Below are 19,816 nucleotides of genomic sequence, written 5' to 3'. Positions count from 1 at the left end.
TAATTTCTCAAACATGAATGGAAGAATCAAGGCAACACTTCAGGTATGTGTTTGATGAGGGAATAACATTATAACATGGTGTGAAGCTCAAGAAAGTCAATTTTACATAACACTGCCCCTTTAAGCCAGTCTCTAATATTGGATTCTACTACAGCAGCACAAGTTGACTGTTTTCATAAAGTGTGCAGATATTTCTTTGTTTTCATTACTTGGGTTTTGACAAACTCTAGTAGTAGTAACACTGCCTCTCACCTCATGAGGTTTGCACAAAACAAAACAAAAAAAAACCAAGAAAACAAAGAAAACAAAAAAAAAAAAAAAAACACTATTACGATTTCAGTTTTCCCAGCAACTCTGGACATAATCAGACACCTAAATTTCAAAACTACTGTGTAATGAAATCAAATCTAAAGTGAAACAACAAAGTATCAAACCTTGTTGCTCTATTTCAGTCAGATAATATTAATAAACATTTTAAAAAAATAAAATACTGACAGATCAAACTGTCAAGGCAGCATTGTTTCACAGATTTGTCTCAGTCTATTCAGAAGAGAAAACAATCTGGTGGTTTCATGATTATCAGTACTTGAGATTAAAATCGTCGGAGATTAAATTAATTCCTCTATAACCGGACTTCTTTGATGATGGTGGGTGAGTCCAAGTTTCCCATGGAGGAATCAGGAGGTTCCTGTAAATTAAAAAAACGTATTAAGTTAATATAAATGTCTGTATGTACAGTAAAATTAGCCATTTGACTTGCATGTTTAGCCAAACATAGTAAGAGTATTTACACAAAAACATTTCTGATAATAATGCTTCACACTGAGTACGTTTGGTTCTGACCACCAACAAATGAGAACCTTTTCATTCTAATTCATTAACGGTAAAGAGAAAAAAAACAAACAAACATTAATTTGCTTAAATCTGGAAAAAAAAGATTAGTTCTCTGTTAGGACTAAAGGATGATGGGGAGTAAAAAGACAGCATACGCAAAATTATTTGTTAATTCTGCTTCTTCTGTTTCAGCAGCTATAATGGATAATGAGGAAGGCTGTTACATTTGTGTACTTGTAAAGATTTTTTTAAACTATCAAGTTCTAGCAGTTCACACAATCAGGCACTACTTTGTCTTGCTATATCAAATAAAATCCCAATAAAATACAAATACGTCAGATGGAGGCAGTAAAGTATGGTGATGGGAGGACCATGAGAGATTACATGAAGCTTAAATGAAATTCTGCTATTAAAAAAAATGATAAATATCAGTAGTATACCAAACTACAGTGTGACAATATAGCTACTTTAATGCTGCGAATTATGAGGAAGAAAAACTTTGAACATATGATCTGGTTTATTCTACCGGTTTCCTTTGAGCTACACTTAAACCCTTAAACAGAGGTTAGTTTGATTTTTAAATTTTTTCCATAAATTGTTTAAAATAAGATGTGAACGAAAAATCTTTAAGAGACTAACAAATATGCTCAGCTGTTGGAGATTTTTCTTTTCCTTTTGCAAAAGTACCTTTTACATGGTGAGTTAGCTAAATGTATTTCCTTCAGTGTCTGTAATAATACATTTGAAAAATGTAATTTGAGCAAAACACATTTTGCTCGCTCAGATTAATTCTCTGAATCTGGGGGGAAAAAAATAATTTCAAGCAACACACAGTGAAAGAATTAAAAAATACAGTTGATTAAGCATTGATCTTCACAAACAGAGAGACAGAGTGGAGAAATTTAAAGGTGCACAGTGAAATAGTGTACAGCAGGTGGCAAGATAATCAACAACAGTGTGTGATTGTTCTGTGCTCCTACCTTTCTAATGCTGTGTGTTGAGCTAAAATTTGAGGAGATTTTTTTTTTTGTGTGTGCACAGAAAATTTTTTGTTTGATCAGGCTTGAGAGGAAGCAGTTTGTGGCTCGGGTGAGATTTGGGTTGTCGCTCCGTAGTCTTGCTCCAGCATCCGTCTCTCCACCTAAAACAACAGCTGCCGATCACTTCTCATTCAGCAATTACAGATGCATGAGGCTCCAGTCTGGGATGAAGTTCAGGAGAAACTGACGGAGATTTAATTAATCACATATTCGTTAAAAGCCACTGAATTTTCTCTGATCAAGCTACTGAATTGAAGGGGGGAAAAAAAATTCAAAGTCAGCGCCTCGTTGTCCTGCAGAAAGTGCAAAGGTGCAAGTTTGCGAAAGCCAAAAGTATAGCTTAAGGTGACTCAGGCACATCTAGAATCGAAATGAGGAATGTGTGTACAATGAAACCCAAGATTTTACTGTCAGCACTCAGCAGTAACTTCACCACAAAGCTCGGAGGCCCATCCAGAATTAGGAACACACGATGACTAAACAGTTCAAAAACAGCGTGAATCACAAGAGCAGTATCTCTGGATTGATTGCAGCTGTAGACAAACATGCACTGCCCAGCCAAATGAAGACATTTAATAAAGAACACAGTTAAGAGGCTCATCTTAGAAGAGTGGTTATTAAGTTTCCACCTTATTTTGATTCCGTTCAATACAGTGAGCAGCTTTTCATTCACTAAGCCCACTTTCACACCAGATGAAGATAAAGGAAATGCATTCAGGCCTTCAAGACCTTTTAAGCGTTGCTCAACAGGAGGGAGTTTGAAAAATGTATTTTAGTCTCAGGGCATCGCGACGCTAGTCTGCTATACGTACTCGCCAAACAACGTAGGTTGTTCCTGAAGCTTTCCTGGCTACACAACCACAATGGCATCATCAAGGGTTTCACATCACCATCAGAATGTAATTTCCCTTTAAGTATGGGAAGTTCCTGCACCCCCATCATGAGTTACGGCCATGCAGTGAAGGATCAAACACAAGGTCTTTGCCTGCTGTGTTGACTATTGTACTCCATGCTGTTTTGACTGCTTCTATCCGGCTCAATGTGCATGTGGGTCTTGAAGGCAACTATAAATAAAGTTGTGATTTATTTTTATTTTTTTTTATTATTGTTAGTGTTATTATTTTCTGCAACTTACAAACAGCACAAAGAGGATGAAAAAGGCTTTCTGCACAGAATGCCTCACACTGACAATGTGTGTCATAAACCCTGCGACTCGCTGTTCATGCCGTTTCTTCCTCCTCCTCGTCCTTCTTCTTCCACATGTATGATGCGAGCAGCTCGCTTTGACAGAGTGAACAGTATACGTTTTGTGTTTGAGTCGCTGCACACGCAATTTTGAAATCTTGCATGTGCACTCAATTTAGTCATTGAATGCTTAAAACTTGATAAACACATTAGTGACACTGTTTGAAATGACAAAGTCATTGTGAATTTGAGGATTTCTGGGGGTGAAATTGCAACTTTGTGTATCAGGAAACATTTTTTTTTTTTTTTAGGTTTTCAAACTGAAGTTTAAAAAAAGAGGCAATGTATGATTGCCTTTCATTTCATTTCATTTCATGCTGAAAGCAGCACCATGGGTTCTGTCATCAAACATGAAGATGGTCTAACAAAAATCTGATACTGTCTCTATTTTATCTTTTTTTTTTTTTTTTGGCCGGGCAGTGAATGTTAGCTAAGACTTGTGCATCGCATATCTTGCATCTAGAGTTCATGTCTGAATACACTTGTATGCAGAATACATATGGGATTAAAAATTAGACAACACTGGAACATAGTTGGTTATTTCTAGAGAAGCATGTGCTATAAATGTGACTCTGCCTTACAAGCAAACGCAAAAAAAAAGAAAGTCACAATAATAACAATTATTCGAAAATAGCTTTGACTGCGTTTACTAATCTTATTGTAAATAAAGACATGTTCAGTACGTATAAGCTATGATAAATAATCTTTTATCATGGTTTTATTGTGATCTAGTTCATTATTTTGTCATTTTTGCTTTATGTTCCCAATTTTCCTTGACTATCCCTACACAAGCACCATCCCCTTACCTTCCTTCACCACTTACCTCTTCTTTGGCCTGCCGGTTTGCATTTTGTCTCCGTAGATCAGACTTGATCAAACCTACAACACAGAAAGATGCAGTGCAAGATCATGAGATGCCATAAAATGATATTGTAAAAAAGAAAAATAAATGAAAGTAAAATGTTATGCTGCATACAAGCATAAATGATGGCAGCGAGAGGACGAATAGGAAGTCATACATGCACAGACAATGACACATTAAAGTTGCTTCAAACTGGTGCCCCATAAGCTGAGCATTTTCAAAGACTTTGCAGAAAGAGAGAAATGGCAAAAACCTTCACACTTTTTTATATCGAAGGGTATAAAAGATTTTACAGCTCTGTTTATTCCACAAGAAGAGAATAATTGACAAATTTAGTTTGAAAGCAAACTAAATCAAACGTAAGTTTTTGTTGTTGTTTTCAGGAAAGCAGTTGCTTTTCCTTTAAACCCATTACGACCAAAACAAGTTATTGATAGTCTGAACTATGAGCAAACAAATGAGTCAGTCTCCTGACCTTTGAGAGCATAAAGACTCATCACGGATTCTTGTTTTTCTAGAGAGCGCGAGGTTTATCGCCTCAGTGCCTAATGCATATTGTTAAAAGTTACACATTGCTCGTAAAGCTCTCAATAGACCTTGAAAGAAACACTTCAGTGGTTCTGTATTGACTGAGGAAGGTCAGTAACCTTTAATTACTGAAAGCACTCTGCTACTGTGTGCATTGTGGCACAGCAGCTGAATAACCTGTTATGCACCTTACATCATCTGCATGCAATTCAGATTGCTTCCCCATGTGATTCTTTTAAAGCTACATTTTGTTTGGGTGGTTCCAGTATTTTAGCACGTGTCAACAGTTTTTTTATCTACTTTTTTTTTATCCCTTTCAAATATCCTCATTGCTTACCCCTGCAGAAGTACTTTTTAAAACATATCTGAGTCGATATTATAAAAGAAAAAAAAGTCTTCTTAAAGCTTCCTCATATTGCTTCATCAAAATGTCTAAAAATATCTGAGAGTTGATTATACCCTCTCACCTTTGAAAGACAACCCTGCAAGAGAAAATAGTTAATATGAAAGTAAAACGTGTGAAGTTTGTGGGCGTGTCGCCCCCTTGTGGTGACTAAAGAATAAAGCAACGTCACAGTAACTACACAAACGGCGACAAGAAACATTTTATTTTAACAGAAGTGTAGACGATAACAAAATGTTGCACACCTAAAATATAAATATGCAGCGAAATGGTACTTCCTCGTCTGCCATTGTGTGTGTGAAAGCATGAGTCAGACTTTAGCATCATCTTGTCCTTTGCAGCTCTAACAGCCTTAACTCTTAAGTTGAGGCTTGGAAGGTTTTCTCTGACGAAAAAAAAAAAAAAAACTAAAACTAAAAGCACTACTTTTCACTACTACTCACGCACTAATGTGTTCATCTATCATAAAGGCTTCTAATAAATACCTACTTTTTTTTAGGTTGCAATGTGACAAAATGTGGAAACGATCAAGCGGTATAAATGCTTTCAGGAATTACGGTATTTTTTTAATAGTAACCTTTAGATGACGTGTTAGCTTTTTGTGATTACATGTTCCCTTTTTTATTTAGTTTGACTTTGCAGATATGCAGAAAAACAAGATTTTATTGTATGGTGCCTTTAAAAGATCTTGTCCTCTCGTATTCTCTACTCCTTGCCAATAAAACTGGTGTCTTTTTACATAATGTTTTACGGTAATACAGAACTGACATTATGCAGTAAAAAAAAATATTCTTTTCCTGAAATGTAACCAGCTTTTTCAGCTTTAAGATACGCAGACGTAAAGAGCAACATTCTTGGAATTTACCACCTTCCACAGAGGCTTTAGTCAAACAATAACAGGGTTAGAGAAATGAAAACATTGGTGTTGCACACCTCAGTATGAATGACTTCAAAATAATACCTGGAAGTTGCTTCACACGGTCATATGTTCACAAACGCCATACCTGTCATTATTGAGCCAATTAGCAGAAAGACACAGAGGAAGATGTTTCCTGCCAACGTCCCAAACTTGTCGATGATTTTCCCTTGGCCGATGGTGAATATGATGCCAAACACCTGTGTGTGCACAACGTGTTCAGTTAGAAATAAAAACAAAACAACTATATGAATGTATTGGACTTTAACTTTTAAAATCCTAAGGCGTATTCCTCTCTTTAAACTTTCTTACTACTGTGTCATAAAAGGCTTGCATGAGTCACAGCTTCACCTGTGCTGAACAGTTCAGCAATCCCGAAGACGTTCCCTCTGACTCCGGGTACGTCAGCTCAGCTGCAAACTCGAAACCGAGAGGCAGGTAGCCTGTCATGAAGAACCTGGAGCCAGACACATGCAAAAGAAATTACATAATGTGTTACGTCACGCTCAAAGAAAAGAAAAAAAAACAGCTGCAAACTGATTCATTGAACCGACAATGTTTGTTTTATTCAGTCTCAGTATTACGTCCACTGAACTGTTGGAGAGTTTTTCATGACACTTAACATGTGGAAGAAAACTTTGTACCTTCTAAATGCACTCTAATCTTTTTATTGCTTTATGGCAACAAAGTTTTGGCATCGGATACTTTTACTGAGCCACTGTAGGAAGTTTATTTCCTTCCAAAGAAGTGACAGCGAGCAAAAGTCTTTCAGATAGTACACTTTTCTATTTTCTATGTCAGCAAATATGTTTTGATAAAGAAAAATAAGATGACAACAAACATGATGACATGTTAGTTTTTTTTTTATTATTATATCTAATTTTGTTTGCAGGTACAAAATATTAAGAACAATCTGTTTTAATTCACATTAACTCCATTTTTTTAAGGTAGAATCATATGAGTTTTTGTTAGACAAGAACAATTTATCTGGAAAATTTTGTGCGCAAAAAGTACAAAGCGGAGGGATGACCAGGACAACTTTTTTTAGCATCTAATACAGAAAGTAGTAGGAGTTTGTTCAATATACTTTGTCAAAATTTCTTAATTTAGATTTTTATACTTTTACACTAAAATATAAGCAAAAACAATTTCAATAGTTCAATATTGATCAGAAAGATTTCGTCATATTTTGTTCCTGTAATCTGAAATTCTCTTCACAGCCCATACCCCAGATGTTTTAAGTTACTTTTTGCTTAATTTAAATAAGATTAGAAATAATAATACCCAAGGGATCCAGCAGTGATGAACACCACCCAGAGGAGTCCCTGGTCGAGTGTCGCAGTGTATACGATCATACCCACCAGAGTCATGACGTACACAGCCAGAGTGGTCTGTCTGTAAAAATAAACATGACAAATAAGAGAAATTTTTCGCTTCACATCTTCTCGAAAATCAAAAATTTTACAGAACAAAAATGTTAAAGCACTTTGTGGGAATTTCTTTTTTCTTTTTCTAGAAAAAAAACCTTTTTTTTATTGTGGTCAAATTAGACCCAGTTGGACTCAATGCTGAGCAAACACTTTTCACAGTCAGAGGATTTCTCCTGCACTATGGCACTCTTAACAGCCACACAGAGCGAGTTGCACCACAATAACTGGAAAGTGCAAGGTTTTGAGATGATTTATTGTTTTTTGCTGCGCTGTTGAAGTCAACCCACACAGCAGGACTGACGGGTGCTGCCGGCTGTCTCACCGACTGCTAACATCAAACGTCAGCTTTTCTCTGGTCCAACAGGTTTTAAAATGTAGGTTTCAGAGCCTTTCAGTGAGACTTTACAAATGTTTTCTGTACAGCAAATGTGGCTATGTCCACTGTTCCAGCCACATTGAATATTGGTGCCTTTTCTTTTTTTTTTTTTGTCAAAGGATAAATCTAATAATAAATGTCTTAGAGCAGATTTACCGGAGAAACAGAAACATTTTCCACTGTACTAAAAACCCACATGCTACAGCGCATTAGTGGGGTATTTTTTTCTGTATTTCCCCATTTGTAGGGCAAAAGTCTTTTGAGGAGAACAGCTGAGAATAACGAGCATCATTATTCGCACAGCCTGGGAGGTCATGAGGAAGACCAGAGGGGTCGCAGTTGTAACAGCAGGCTGCACCTGGTTAAACAGCCGTGCAGACTAAACAGCCAACAGATAAAACACTACAGAAGAAGACAGGAAGGAAGAGACGACATGTGTAGAGGCTTTGTATAAAGATTTAAATATGGGACTCTGACTTTAGATTAAAATTCAATAACTTCTTAGAAAGTTGGCTATATGTGACTTCTAATTATATCTCTCTTTATGTCTCTTTAATTTTATAAACCAAACATCCTCCTTTCTCAGGATCTGCTGCGCTCACGTTGACTTACTTGTATGTCTTTGTTCTGTCGAGCCAGATTCCACAGATCAGGGAGCCGACCATCCCTGCAACGACAATTGTGAGCCCAATCCTCCCAGCATTCACTTCTTCACCCTGTCACAAAACACAGCAAAAGAGGAAGTTCCCAATGAAGCAATTAAAAGACAGTGTGGTATTAATAGAAATTAATTAAGAATAACATGTGCCTTGCAAGGTATTCAAAACTTCAAGACATTTTATTGGGATTTTACGCAACAAAAAGAAAAAGAAAAATGTGAAATGGTGCAGTGTTTCGATTATAAGCTTCTGCTAATGTAGCAGTTAGCCACATTATAATTAATGCCAAGGTTGTACAGAGTTTCTACACTATTTCCATTTCAAAATTTCACATTTTCCACTGTGAGTTTTCAAAGGTTTCTGGTGGATTTGTTTTAAATTGGTTACATTTGGATAAAATATTTCCCTGTTTTTGTGCCCACAAATCTATAAACAAACAAACTGTTTAAAGCTGGCTTCTAATGTAGGAAATGTGGTAAAGGAACATTTTGTTTTTTATTGCATCTGGCCAAAATTGAATCAGTTAAAATCTTTACTAGGAACAACATGGAGCAGACATCCCTACACAAACTTCTTTAAAACCAGCTCATAATCAATACCCTCATTTCACAAAATGCCAAACAAAAGCAAACTCAATAATCATTCGACCAACTGAACGATCTTTATTCCGGATGCAAGAAAGGTCCATAGTATACCACATATAAAAAGATAAAAAAGATAAATGGTTCTAAAAAAAAACCAAAAAGGCAGAGCATGCGATATTGTTTCTTTGAGTCATACACACACGGTGACACCAGTGACTAAATGCTATGACATTCAAACTGAACCCATTTTATGAAAAAAATACCTTTCTAATACCAAGAAATTCTGCCTTTTTATCTTTTAGATGGAAAAGTTTAAAAAAAAATGGTTAGTTTATTTATTACATATGAAACAACTGTTGAAACATAAAACCAAAAAGTGTGGGAGTTTAAAAAAAAAAAAAAAAGAAAATCAGATTAGTCAGTGTTGACAACTAGTCAGAGCCAGTCAAGGTAAAATTACCCTGATTGGTCTGATTGATCAGTGCATTTCTTCAAATAATAAATTAATTTAGAGATAATTGCAGATGAATTTTGAACTCACAGGGTAACGGTCGATGATCATGCGGTTCAGCAGAGTTCCTACAGCATAATAGCAACCCACGTTCAGACCTGTCAGGAGAGACCATTTTATCAATTTCTTTAGCCCACTTATCAAAAGCTGTACTTTGGACAATCAGACACTGTGCTTGACAACGATCTAGTGCCAAAAGTACCACAATCCAATCAATAACATTCATTTTAGTAAATGTAATAATTTCATAAAATGGCGTTAACAAACTAAACAGATATGAAAATGTATGTAAATATATGTAAAAGTCTCTTCAATAATTCTTATTGATTCTCCACAAATCATCATATCTCCAGTTTACTAATAGTTTAGTTATTTCATATTTCCTGTGTCACAGTCCATTATATGATAATTGGCTAACTTAGCTCAGCTGCAGACCACCGACTTTGACGTTATCAGTAAACATCAAAGTTTAACAATTCAATGTGTGCATTTCCATTTTTTTAATGGATTTATGGAACTATTTAATGTTTTGGTTTTGGCCACTTCTGGCCGTCTACTTAAAACTCTTCACTATATTTCTTGATGAACAATTACACAACAACAACATTCTAGTAATTTTATACTACAATAAATCTTACATTACAATAATGATAAGGAGAGGGAGGTTCTTGAATCCAGTTGGACTCAAATGAAAAACAACATGAGCTCAGTGAAGTGACAGAGACAGTTGAACGTGGCTGAGTCCAGTGACCTCTGACCCAAAGGTTCACTTGAAGGAGGTGCCAGGAAACTCTTGTCCAGCACTTACCATTTGAATTAAAACAAGGAAAGCCAAACAAAAACACAACACTTTCTTTTAACTATTTATAGATGCATGATTTGTGAAGAGTCAAATATATTTATATATTTTTTTATGAAGAAGATTATCTTAATTTTGTTGTAAAATATTTATTTGAAAAGTGATTTTTGTAATTATTCGCTCAGTTTGTAACTGATTTCTCCTTGGAGCTCCAAGAATTAAAATATGAGCTTGTGCTGTGATCTTTCAGCCACACGGAGGCCAACTAGCAGTTAAACATTAGCAGATGAGCAAACCTTCCACCACTCCACCATGCATTCCCTATGATCTCAATGGGTTTTCCAATAACGGTGGTAATTGCGTGTATGGATACATCCACGACTCAGCGATACGATGTACTTCGTCAGTCAATAAACAGTGTCTTCAGGCCTTCCTGGAAGCTTTTTTTTTTTTAACTGTAATCAGTGCTAATCAAGGAAGAGAATAAACACAGTTTGATATTTTGTAGAAACAATGAGCGGTATAATGCTACCAGATTTTTTTTTTTTTGTGACCCCAAATTTTAAAATCAATAACCAATTTTAAATGTTTTTAATGCACTTTATTGCAGAAGTGGTTACAAGCACTGGCTGTAATACTAGAGTAAAACATTTTCACTGACCATAACTGACGATGAGGAGAACAAAGGGTTTGTTTCGAAGCAGCCTGAGGATGGACGCTACATAGGAGTAGTCCTCTGGGGGCATTGTGCGAGCTGAGGCCTGCGCCAGAGTCGGTGGAAGCTTCGGGCGCTCCTGGAAAACTGACATATATTGAGAGACAAACAAGTTAAGACACAGTATAATCAAAATATTACCATAGTGATAGTCCCAGTCTGAAATTAGATTAGATTAAATGCTTCTTATTTCAGTCAGTTGGTTGTTTTTATTACATTTTATTAATTAATGTAAAGCACAGATGATGATGATATCATTAAATGGTAGGATGCATGGATGAATTTTAAGGCATCGCCTCAAGACACCGCTTTTTGTGAAACAATATAAAAACATCTAAAGAAATGAGCCACGATATCAAGTATAAACAGGGGAAATGGTCTATGTATCTGCAGTCATCTTGTAACATATCAGTATTGCTCCCATAAGTGGAATTTTGAATTTGTTAATGTCTATCTATGTCCAACTTGTTGTCATGTTGTTGTGTTTGTGTGGAATTTGTTTGGACATGTGACAGTGATGATTGTGAGGCAATAAAACTAAATCCGAGGAACAACATGACATTTATTATAGTATTGAACGTGTAGGTGAAGAAATGTAATATCATACAACATATCAATATTGTATCGGCCATAACGTAAATATGAATTTTATCTGATTATATTTTCATATCAGTCTGTCATTTGTGGTCATGTCTCCCATTGTTTTTCATAAATAACTCTCAGAACACTTTTGCATTGTGCATAATCCTCTTACTAACTGACTGTATTAGTAAAAAAAACACAGATGGGTGTGTCTGTGTTTAGCTTCTCCTCCGTGTAACCAGTTTGTAGTAATTGCTACTGTGCTAATTAAGAAACATAGTTAAAAAATATAGTTGAAATGCACCAATCTTGTTTTTTATTTGTTTGTTTGTTTGTTCTTATCAGTTTCTTATGTTTGCTGAAAATTTAAAAGTCAAAATTTAAAACAGGAACCTTTTTGTACACCAAGCTGTTCATTTTTACATGCATGTGCGGTCAGTGTCTTTTAGCAAACTAGTGCAGCAGCCAAACTTGTTCTCTCACCTCTCTGCACACAGTTTATGCAAATTTCTCGTTCGCGGGACTTTGTCCGCCCTGCTGACTCACAGGACTGTTGCGGGGCTACAGATGGCCTTCTCAGCAGGGCGGCCCTCACACATGGCACTTTGCATGGAAGTCTGGATGTGTTATGTGTGTATGTGTCATATGATGAAACTAAGTGGAATGAAATTATCTCACGAAAAACATGAAGAGATCCATATGTTGCTTAAAAACATTGCCATGCTTGAAATAAATGAAGGAAATTCTACAGTACATGTTGGTAAGTGCTAACAGTGAAAAAGTCAAAGTATATTTTAGTTTGAGCTTTGTTTTCATTTTCAAGTAAAACAAAAAAAAAACTCAACTATTCTAGAGTGCATCCTGTGGAATGAAAAATAAGCACTTTAGGGCTGAACAATATTGATGAAAACTGTATCACGATATAGATTCATGTCAGCTAACAGCGATAATTATTGATTGTTTTAAATATCTGAAAACCTGCCAAACTGGTTAAATTACCTTTCGTCTTTTATCCAGAGTTTTCTCTTGAACTATTAGATTCATTTTCTCCTTTTACTTCCTGCTATAGTTGGTTTTTAAGCAGTAATGAAACTGCTGCTGCACAAGTTACTCAACAGGTTGTTGCTAGGTAACCAGAGAGCAAGTTATTTAGTTGATGACGTTAACCTAGCTTAGCTGGCCGTGGGAAGTGAGCGGCTAACTTTCCTCTGCCTACGGTTCTAGATTAGAGTTCACTGAAAATTATTGAACATTCTATTGGATGTATTTTCTATTGATATTAATAAGTAAATATTAACATTTTTCATATCTTTTTATGATTTTTTGCAATGAATACATTATTTAATCTTTGAATACATTATTTAATCTTATCTATCTTGATCTGTTGTTCTTTCTTGGTTTAGCTTAGCAAAAAAAGCAACATATCAAGCTAAATAACTTTAAAAAATGAAATAAAAAATAAAATTTGAAGGAGCTGTAAATAATTTTTTTTAATTAGATATTGCATTTTTCTTACTTTTAACCCACTGAATGAATATGAAGAGAGGAACATTAAGCAAAAGTGCAATGTGTCAGTTTTAAAAGAGCCAATTCCCATATTGTGAAATCCCTGAACAGATTTAACACATACACACATACGCACGCATGCACACACTCACGCACACGCACACACACACACACACACACACACACACACACACACATCCTTTTCCCTGGGCTTAATGCTAAACTAAGCAATGTTTCTCAAGCTTAGTGCACTGGTATGCAAAATTTCTGTCACTGAAAAGTTAAGTCATGAAAACGTGACCTGATCTCAAATTGCACAGTGACTTTAGTTATGTTGACCTAAGAAAAGAAAGACAAAAAAATCTTAAACAAATTAGACAATAAATAGTCAACACTCAGAAAAAAGTAAAAATAAAAAATAAAAAAAATAAAAAGTTGTTTTTTTAGTTTTACCAGATTTTCATTTGAAAACGTTTCAACCCATAGGCTTGATGCACTAAAATTAGTTTGGAGAGGGAAAAATAATATGTTTATATAGTTGTACTTACGACATCATTTTAAGCCCACCTTCAAAGTTGTCCGATTGAAAAATGCACGTGACACAGCATTCAGCTGGTCACATGTTGGAAGAAATTAGCTGAAGTTTGCAGTTAACCACAACAGGAGACTGTGACACCACACAAACTCACACTGACACAGTGTTGTGCATGGTACTAGATGGAAATGCTTTCACAAACATCCTTTTGTTTCAAGGAATGCTAGAGTGACTACCAGTGGGTCCACTCTTTTCCTGCTAACAGAAGACAGTAACCATCGTGAGAACCATTTTTCCTTCCTTTACAAACTGTTTTCCTGTTTTGTGTAGTTTTTTTGTTTTTTTTGCATTGTGATTAATTTACAATCCACAGAAGAGCAATAAGATGCAGGTGGGTGAAATAGATGAGCAGTTGATAATAAAAAGGCCTTACAGCTGGACGAAAATGTTAAATCGGGAAGAAAAAAAATAGACGGTTCACAGAAATTCAAAGATCTCTATAGGTCACCATTTGTCCAAACATCATGTATCCTGTGCAACATCACATGTCGCGCCACTTCCCTTTACCACAATGTACTGAATTTTCCTGTGGCGTTTGGTTTCTTTGTTTCTAATACGTCAGTTACAAACCCTGCTGCGACAAAATAATGCTGTTGACTTTTGTTCAGGAAAGCCTTTCGGCCAGGACATTTCTCCTGAGTGGACTAATGATCTTTAATATGAATCTCCCAGTGCGTACACATATGTCATCGGTTTTTCCTTTTTATTGAATTGTGCTCTCAGTCAGAGCATGGAAATTAAAACCATCCCTGCAAAGATCTGCTGAATAAGGACTCCCCATTAGCCCGGTCCAAAATAGACCCACACAATACGACTCTAAATGTCTCAGCTCTGGAAAGAAAAAAAAAAAACTTAAGGGAGAATGATGCAAAGTCTTTTCTACAATGAGCTTGAGTCTGTCACTGATGATTTACTTCTTCATTCATTCACAGAAAGCTGCCGTTTCACTGTACAGTAAAATCCCATTTATTCAAGTTAATATTTGCCTAACTTCAGAAACAAACAAACAAACAAATCTTTAATTATCTTGTCGCCTGGCTGAGAAATACAACTCCGTGGAAGTTATAAGACTCAAAACATCTTTTCTACTCTTTCCAAATGAAATTAAAAAAGAAAAAAATAATAATCTGAAAAAAATCAACTCTTAATTGCTTTACAGCCAGATAAGGAAGTGGGGACTTGGCACATAAAAGGCTTTACTTTTATGTGTGAGATTTATCTTACCAAAGATAACGAGGATAAAAAGAAAAGAAGCCACTCCTGCTGTTATGTAGAACATGGTTTTGATGTGCTTTGCCAGCTCGTCCATGTCTTCCACGTTAGGCACCAGGATTGGAGGCAAGAGGAACCCGATGGCACAGCCCATCTGTGTGTTAGAGAACACAGAAACACAAAACTAAAAATGAAAACAAGTGCCACCTTATTGTGATCTAAGCAGGACCAAAAGAAACTAGGATCACTTGGAATGTATGTGTGATGGAACTGAAATGACGTGACAGTAAAATGTTTTGAGCTGGAGCTATTTAATTAAGCTAAATTGACTTGAAAATGGACATTTTAATTTGATGTTTGATAGTTCAAACAAAATAAAAGTCCTTGTGGTAAGCAGATAATTCAGTGCCAAATACCGTTATCAATATGTAAACTCTAAGGGGTATTTCAATAGCGGCCAACAAAATATCACATTACAAATTTACACCAAATATAATTGACACAAGCATCGAAAATATGAGCACAACCTATGACAGGAAATGTGTTTTGCTTGCATTTTTGGATATATGTCTAGAGAGATATTTAACATCAACTGTAACAATACAGGGAATTTCAAACAATATAACTTCAACCTGCAAAACTTTATGTAAACTGTGATTTAAAAAACAATCTCTGGTAAAAATCAAAATTAGGACGCCCACAAAAACATATTATCACTTAAAATGGTCCAGTTTGAACGGAGGTGTTTCACGTGAGGAGCACAAAGTTAGAGCGTCATTACTCAGCATTTTTAAGGACGTTTTGCACTTTCTAAACCTCAGACAGACATTTGGCTTGGTGCGCTCCAGAATGTTGAAGTGAAAGTGACCTGTCCAATCAGAAAGAGACAGAACAAGTTAAATTATCATAGGAGATTTGCAAGGAAAAATACCTTTGAACTCTAAGAAAAACACAAACGCCAGAGAACATGAAGACAAAAACCAGGAGTTCTGGAACAATGTTCTTTGGGCAGAATAGTTTTTGCTACCACCAGAACAGAGGACACTTTTGGCTTAAGAAAAATAAACTTATACCAAATCATGGAAGTAAAAGTGTTATGGTTGCTTTGAAGCAGAATCTGGACAGGTCTGATATATATCAGAGGCAGCCACGCTACAGTAAAACATGAGGTGTAAAAAAAAAAAAAAAAAGAACTCAAGCTGAAGAACTGAACTGTTCTGTTCAGAACCTAGCCAAAGTCCAGATCTTAATCTCACTGATTTGCAGCGGTGTAACTTGCCAGAAATGACTCAAAGATCTCAAAGTTGAAAGTGAGAATACAAGATTAAGAGCTTTTTTTTCCAGCTAAAGTTGTTAGAATTACATGAAGGTTTCCTAAACTTTTCCATATTTTAGTTATTAGTTTGTTTAATGAGGAAAAAGTTCTTTTTTTTTGTATCCACCATAAATTAACTAAAATTAGTTTCCTGAAAAACATTTTATATTAGATAGGAACATGCTTGAATAAAACTAGTGTTTATGCAGGTGTCCTAATTCTTTCACACATTTGTACATTTTATACTTTTTCACATAAAACTTGTGTAAAAGGGTGAGCGTAAGCAAATTATTTGTTAGACTTCAATATCACCTATCCACACATATTAGTTTCATCTTGTTGAAATCATCAAAACCAAACATTTTTTTCTCGCTAAAATGCACAAACTAAACCAAACTTAAACTTGAGAAAATAAGTGGGAAGATTATTTTTGATCAGTTGACTTCTTCGGACAAACCTGGTTTCCCAGAACCCCGATGGAGCAAGCCGTTGAAACTTCGTTCTCTCCAAACCAAACTGAGGCAAGGTGAGAAGGAATACCAAGAACAAACACTGTGGCAACTGAGCACACAAACTGTCCAAAGAAGGTCACCAGGAACATATCCGGACTGGCACTGCTAACTTTTATCCAGGCACCGATGCAGTTAAAGGCTGACCCGGCAAGGACAACATCCCGGACTCCCCTGTTGTCCAGGAGCCAGAGGACGGGCAGAACAAGGGGCACATATGTGAGCAGGTAGATCATAGACAACCAGTCGATGGCCAGGGCATCGATGTTGTAGAAGCGTATGAAGATGTTACTAATGATGTCATACTGGAGCCGCATGAGGGCATTGTTAGCTGAGACTGCACTGAAGAGAAAAAGCATGACCCAGCGACGATGGTAAAGCTTGGTTTTGGCTATTTGGAACAGCTCAGCTTGGTCACCTGAAGCCCCAACTTCCAATCTGGAGCCAGGGGAGAGTGTTCTGCCATGGGGCCCCGAGCTCCACTGCAGAGAAGCAAGGCCCGGAGAGGGACCCTTTGCAGCCTTGGACTGCAGCCATTCTTCAACGGTGAGTTCAGGATTTGCACGGTCTCCTTTCAAGGTATTGTTATGAGGCATCTCAGCTGTCCCGAAGCGGGGCCCCTGCCTGGATCAGCCAAAATGAGCTGTCTTAGGATTCCAGATTGTGCTTCCCAACCGCTTGCTTTCCAGTCTGGACACTGCAGAAAGACGCGAGCGCAGCTGGAATGAATAGTGGTGTGTCGTACATGTGATCGTACTACAATGTCCACATATTCATTACCATAAACCGTGTCAGGTGACGCTTTTAAATGAGAAAGTCTAATTCTTCGGAAACCATTTCCAACACAGACTTCTATAAGTATAAAAGTGAAAATAACTCTTCAACATAAAAGTCAAAACAACTCTTGTGAAAACTAATGCCTGTAGACGGCAGAAACTTGCTACAAATGTTAATATTTACAAGTCTTTGCTACTTCTCACCACAGACTGCAAGCAACAGTCTATGTGATGTTTCTAAGGAAAAACTTACAACATACTTTCTAATATCCTGAAAATGAAGTCATTCACCCTGGTACTGGTCACTGTGTTTGTGCGTATGTCTTTTTTTAAACATTTTTCAAGCTTTTGACAGCTAACATGTTTTGTTCCTGTTTATTAAATCTCTTATTTGAACTAGCTCTCAGTTGCAACATCCTCAGCCCTGAATGATGGCCTCTTACTGTCATATTCTTGACTAAAGAGATATTTCCATAGACAACTGTTAGTTATTCCTAGTGCTGAGTGTGTTAAAAAAATATAACTCCAGCAGATCTTCTCATACCTTGTGGCATTGACTAGAATAATTGAAATAGTACAATATAAGTTTATAGCACTTATTTGCTTTATTTTTTCCTTTTTAAAATTTTTTAATATTCCCTTCTTTTTTTTCTAAATTTGATTTATCTATGCATCATGTTTCATTAATTTATTTATGGTGTTTTAATACTTACAAATGCATTTTTCTCTTGAATAAAGTGTTTCTTTTTTGCAGTTTTATAGGTCATTAATTTCTACATATACTTACTGTGATAAGAATGCAATTATTGAAATGAAAATTAAATATCTATGCCAGTGATTCCATTCAGAACTAGTTTTGAGGTATTTGAACATATATAGTTTAAAGACTGGAAGTGGGTACTACAACATTTTGTAGTCCTGTGCTTTTTGTGTTATTATTTATTTATTTTTTGGTTAATGTGCCATAATGATTGTTCTGTTGAGTTATTTATATTCTTTATTTTTGATTATGGCAGTCCCGGTGCTCCATAAGTGAAGCAAGGACCTTACAGAAAATCTTTGAAGCAATCGACCAAATCAGAAAATGGGTGAATAATTAATTTGACCTATTTATCCAGCACAGATTTGCATCACCTGATTCCCGAAGACTCCGATGGAGCAGGCGGTGGACACCTCCTCCGAACCGAACCACACCGAGGCGATTTTCGACGGCATCCCCAGGATGAAGACCTGCGCCAAGGAGGAGCAGAACTGCCCCAGGAAGGTGACGGCGAACAGATCGGACCGGACGCTGGCCACTTTGATCCACGTCCCGACGCAGTTGAGCGCCGTGCCCGCCAGCGCGATCACCCGGAGCCCCTTTCTGTCCAGCAGCCAGGTCACCGGGAAGATCAACGGGATGTACGTCAGCATGTAGATCATCGACGTCCAGTCTATGGTGAACGCTTCCACGTTGTAGAACTTCATGAAGATGTTTCCGATGATTCCGTACTGGATCCATTGATACGAGTTGCACAGCGAATAGGAGCTGAACAGAAACACGATAATCCAGCGGCGTTTGTACAGACGGGTCGGCTGCGGCTCCCCGTGGCCGTCCTCTGGGCTCTGGTCGCCGGGGAGCTTAGACGCGTCGCCCGCCTCGAGCTTCGCATAGTTCGCCAAGTCTTCCGGATTTAGTTTAGTGTTTTCCAGCGTGTGTTTCTCGTTCATGTTCAAGTCTTCTCAGTGGAATCAGTAATAGAGCACATAGAGGATCATACAATGCTTTCCAGTTGTGTCTCGTTTATATAATAATAATAACTAAAGCTAAATAAAACGATCAAAATGTGTTACAAATAACTATTTTCAGCAAAAAGAAAAAAAAAGCGAGTTCAAGTCAAAACGTTTCTGTTTGTTACAAATGTGTAACACATGAGAGTACAGTGCCGCTCAAAGTTTACAGCGCGTTTCCTCCTCGAAAACAAGTTTAGTAGTCACACTGTTCCCCTCAAACTATAAATAAGCTCAACATAAAAGATCAGCGGGATATTTCATGAATAGATATAGATTTAGAGGTCGATGTAACACGTGTTTGGAAGCCCGCTCTGTCCCTCCACCCGGACTCAAACTCGCCGCTTTGAAATCTTAAAAGAAGTCGGTTAAAGTCGGCCACCAGGGCGGAGTTTAGCAGTACAAAAAAGAACTTCATCGAGGCTGTCTGAACAGTTCAGTCCACGCTACATAACATGTAATGAGATACGTCTTGGTATATCAGTGAGCGAGCGAGATATCCTTATCTACTTTATTACAAAAGAGTCAGTAATAAAAATGAAACCAATTAAAGCCAGTTTATTATTACACTTATTTCCTGCTTTAATACACTGCAGATAACAGGCCGTTTGATTTAGGCCACCAGGAGTGGAGCACAAGCAAAAGGTGA

At 36.8% G+C, this 19,816-nt stretch overlaps 1 protein-coding gene across 4 annotated transcripts; it reads right to left on the bottom strand.

The window, feature by feature from the left end:
- Positions 1-49: 49 nt before the first annotated feature.
- Positions 50-19,623, bottom strand: flvcr2b (FLVCR choline and putative heme transporter 2b). 4 transcript variants are annotated; one of them, XM_007552897.2, is made up of 11 exons: positions 18,532-19,623; positions 14,810-14,951; positions 10,849-10,989; positions 9,419-9,486; positions 8,247-8,350; positions 7,113-7,223; positions 6,180-6,285; positions 5,917-6,028; positions 3,943-3,998; positions 1,815-1,975; positions 599-688 (listed from the first exon to the last, which is right to left on the bottom strand). In XM_007552897.2, the coding sequence occupies exons 1-10, from the start codon at positions 19,105-19,107 to the stop codon at positions 1,892-1,894; spliced, it is 1,500 nt and encodes a 499-aa protein (XP_007552959.1). In that variant the 5' UTR covers positions 19,108-19,623; the 3' UTR covers positions 599-688; positions 1,815-1,891. The 4 variants fall into 4 exon arrangements, with proteins under 4 accessions (XP_007552958.1, XP_007552959.1, XP_016527434.1 ...); XM_016671948.1 differs by lacking the exon at positions 18,532-19,623 and adding an exon at positions 16,570-17,288; XM_007552896.2 differs by lacking the exons at positions 1,815-1,975; positions 18,532-19,623 and adding an exon at positions 16,570-17,288 and having other exon boundaries at positions 50-688.
- Positions 19,624-19,816: the final 193 nt, after the last annotated feature.

This window comes from Poecilia formosa, unplaced genomic scaffold (genome assembly GCF_000485575.1).
Source record: "Poecilia formosa unplaced genomic scaffold, Poecilia_formosa-5.1.2 Scaffold53, whole genome shotgun sequence".
NCBI lineage: Eukaryota > Metazoa > Chordata > Actinopteri > Cyprinodontiformes > Poeciliidae > Poecilia > Poecilia formosa.
Note: the sequence above shows the minus strand (reverse complement) of the source record. Positions and strands in the feature narration are given on the sequence as shown.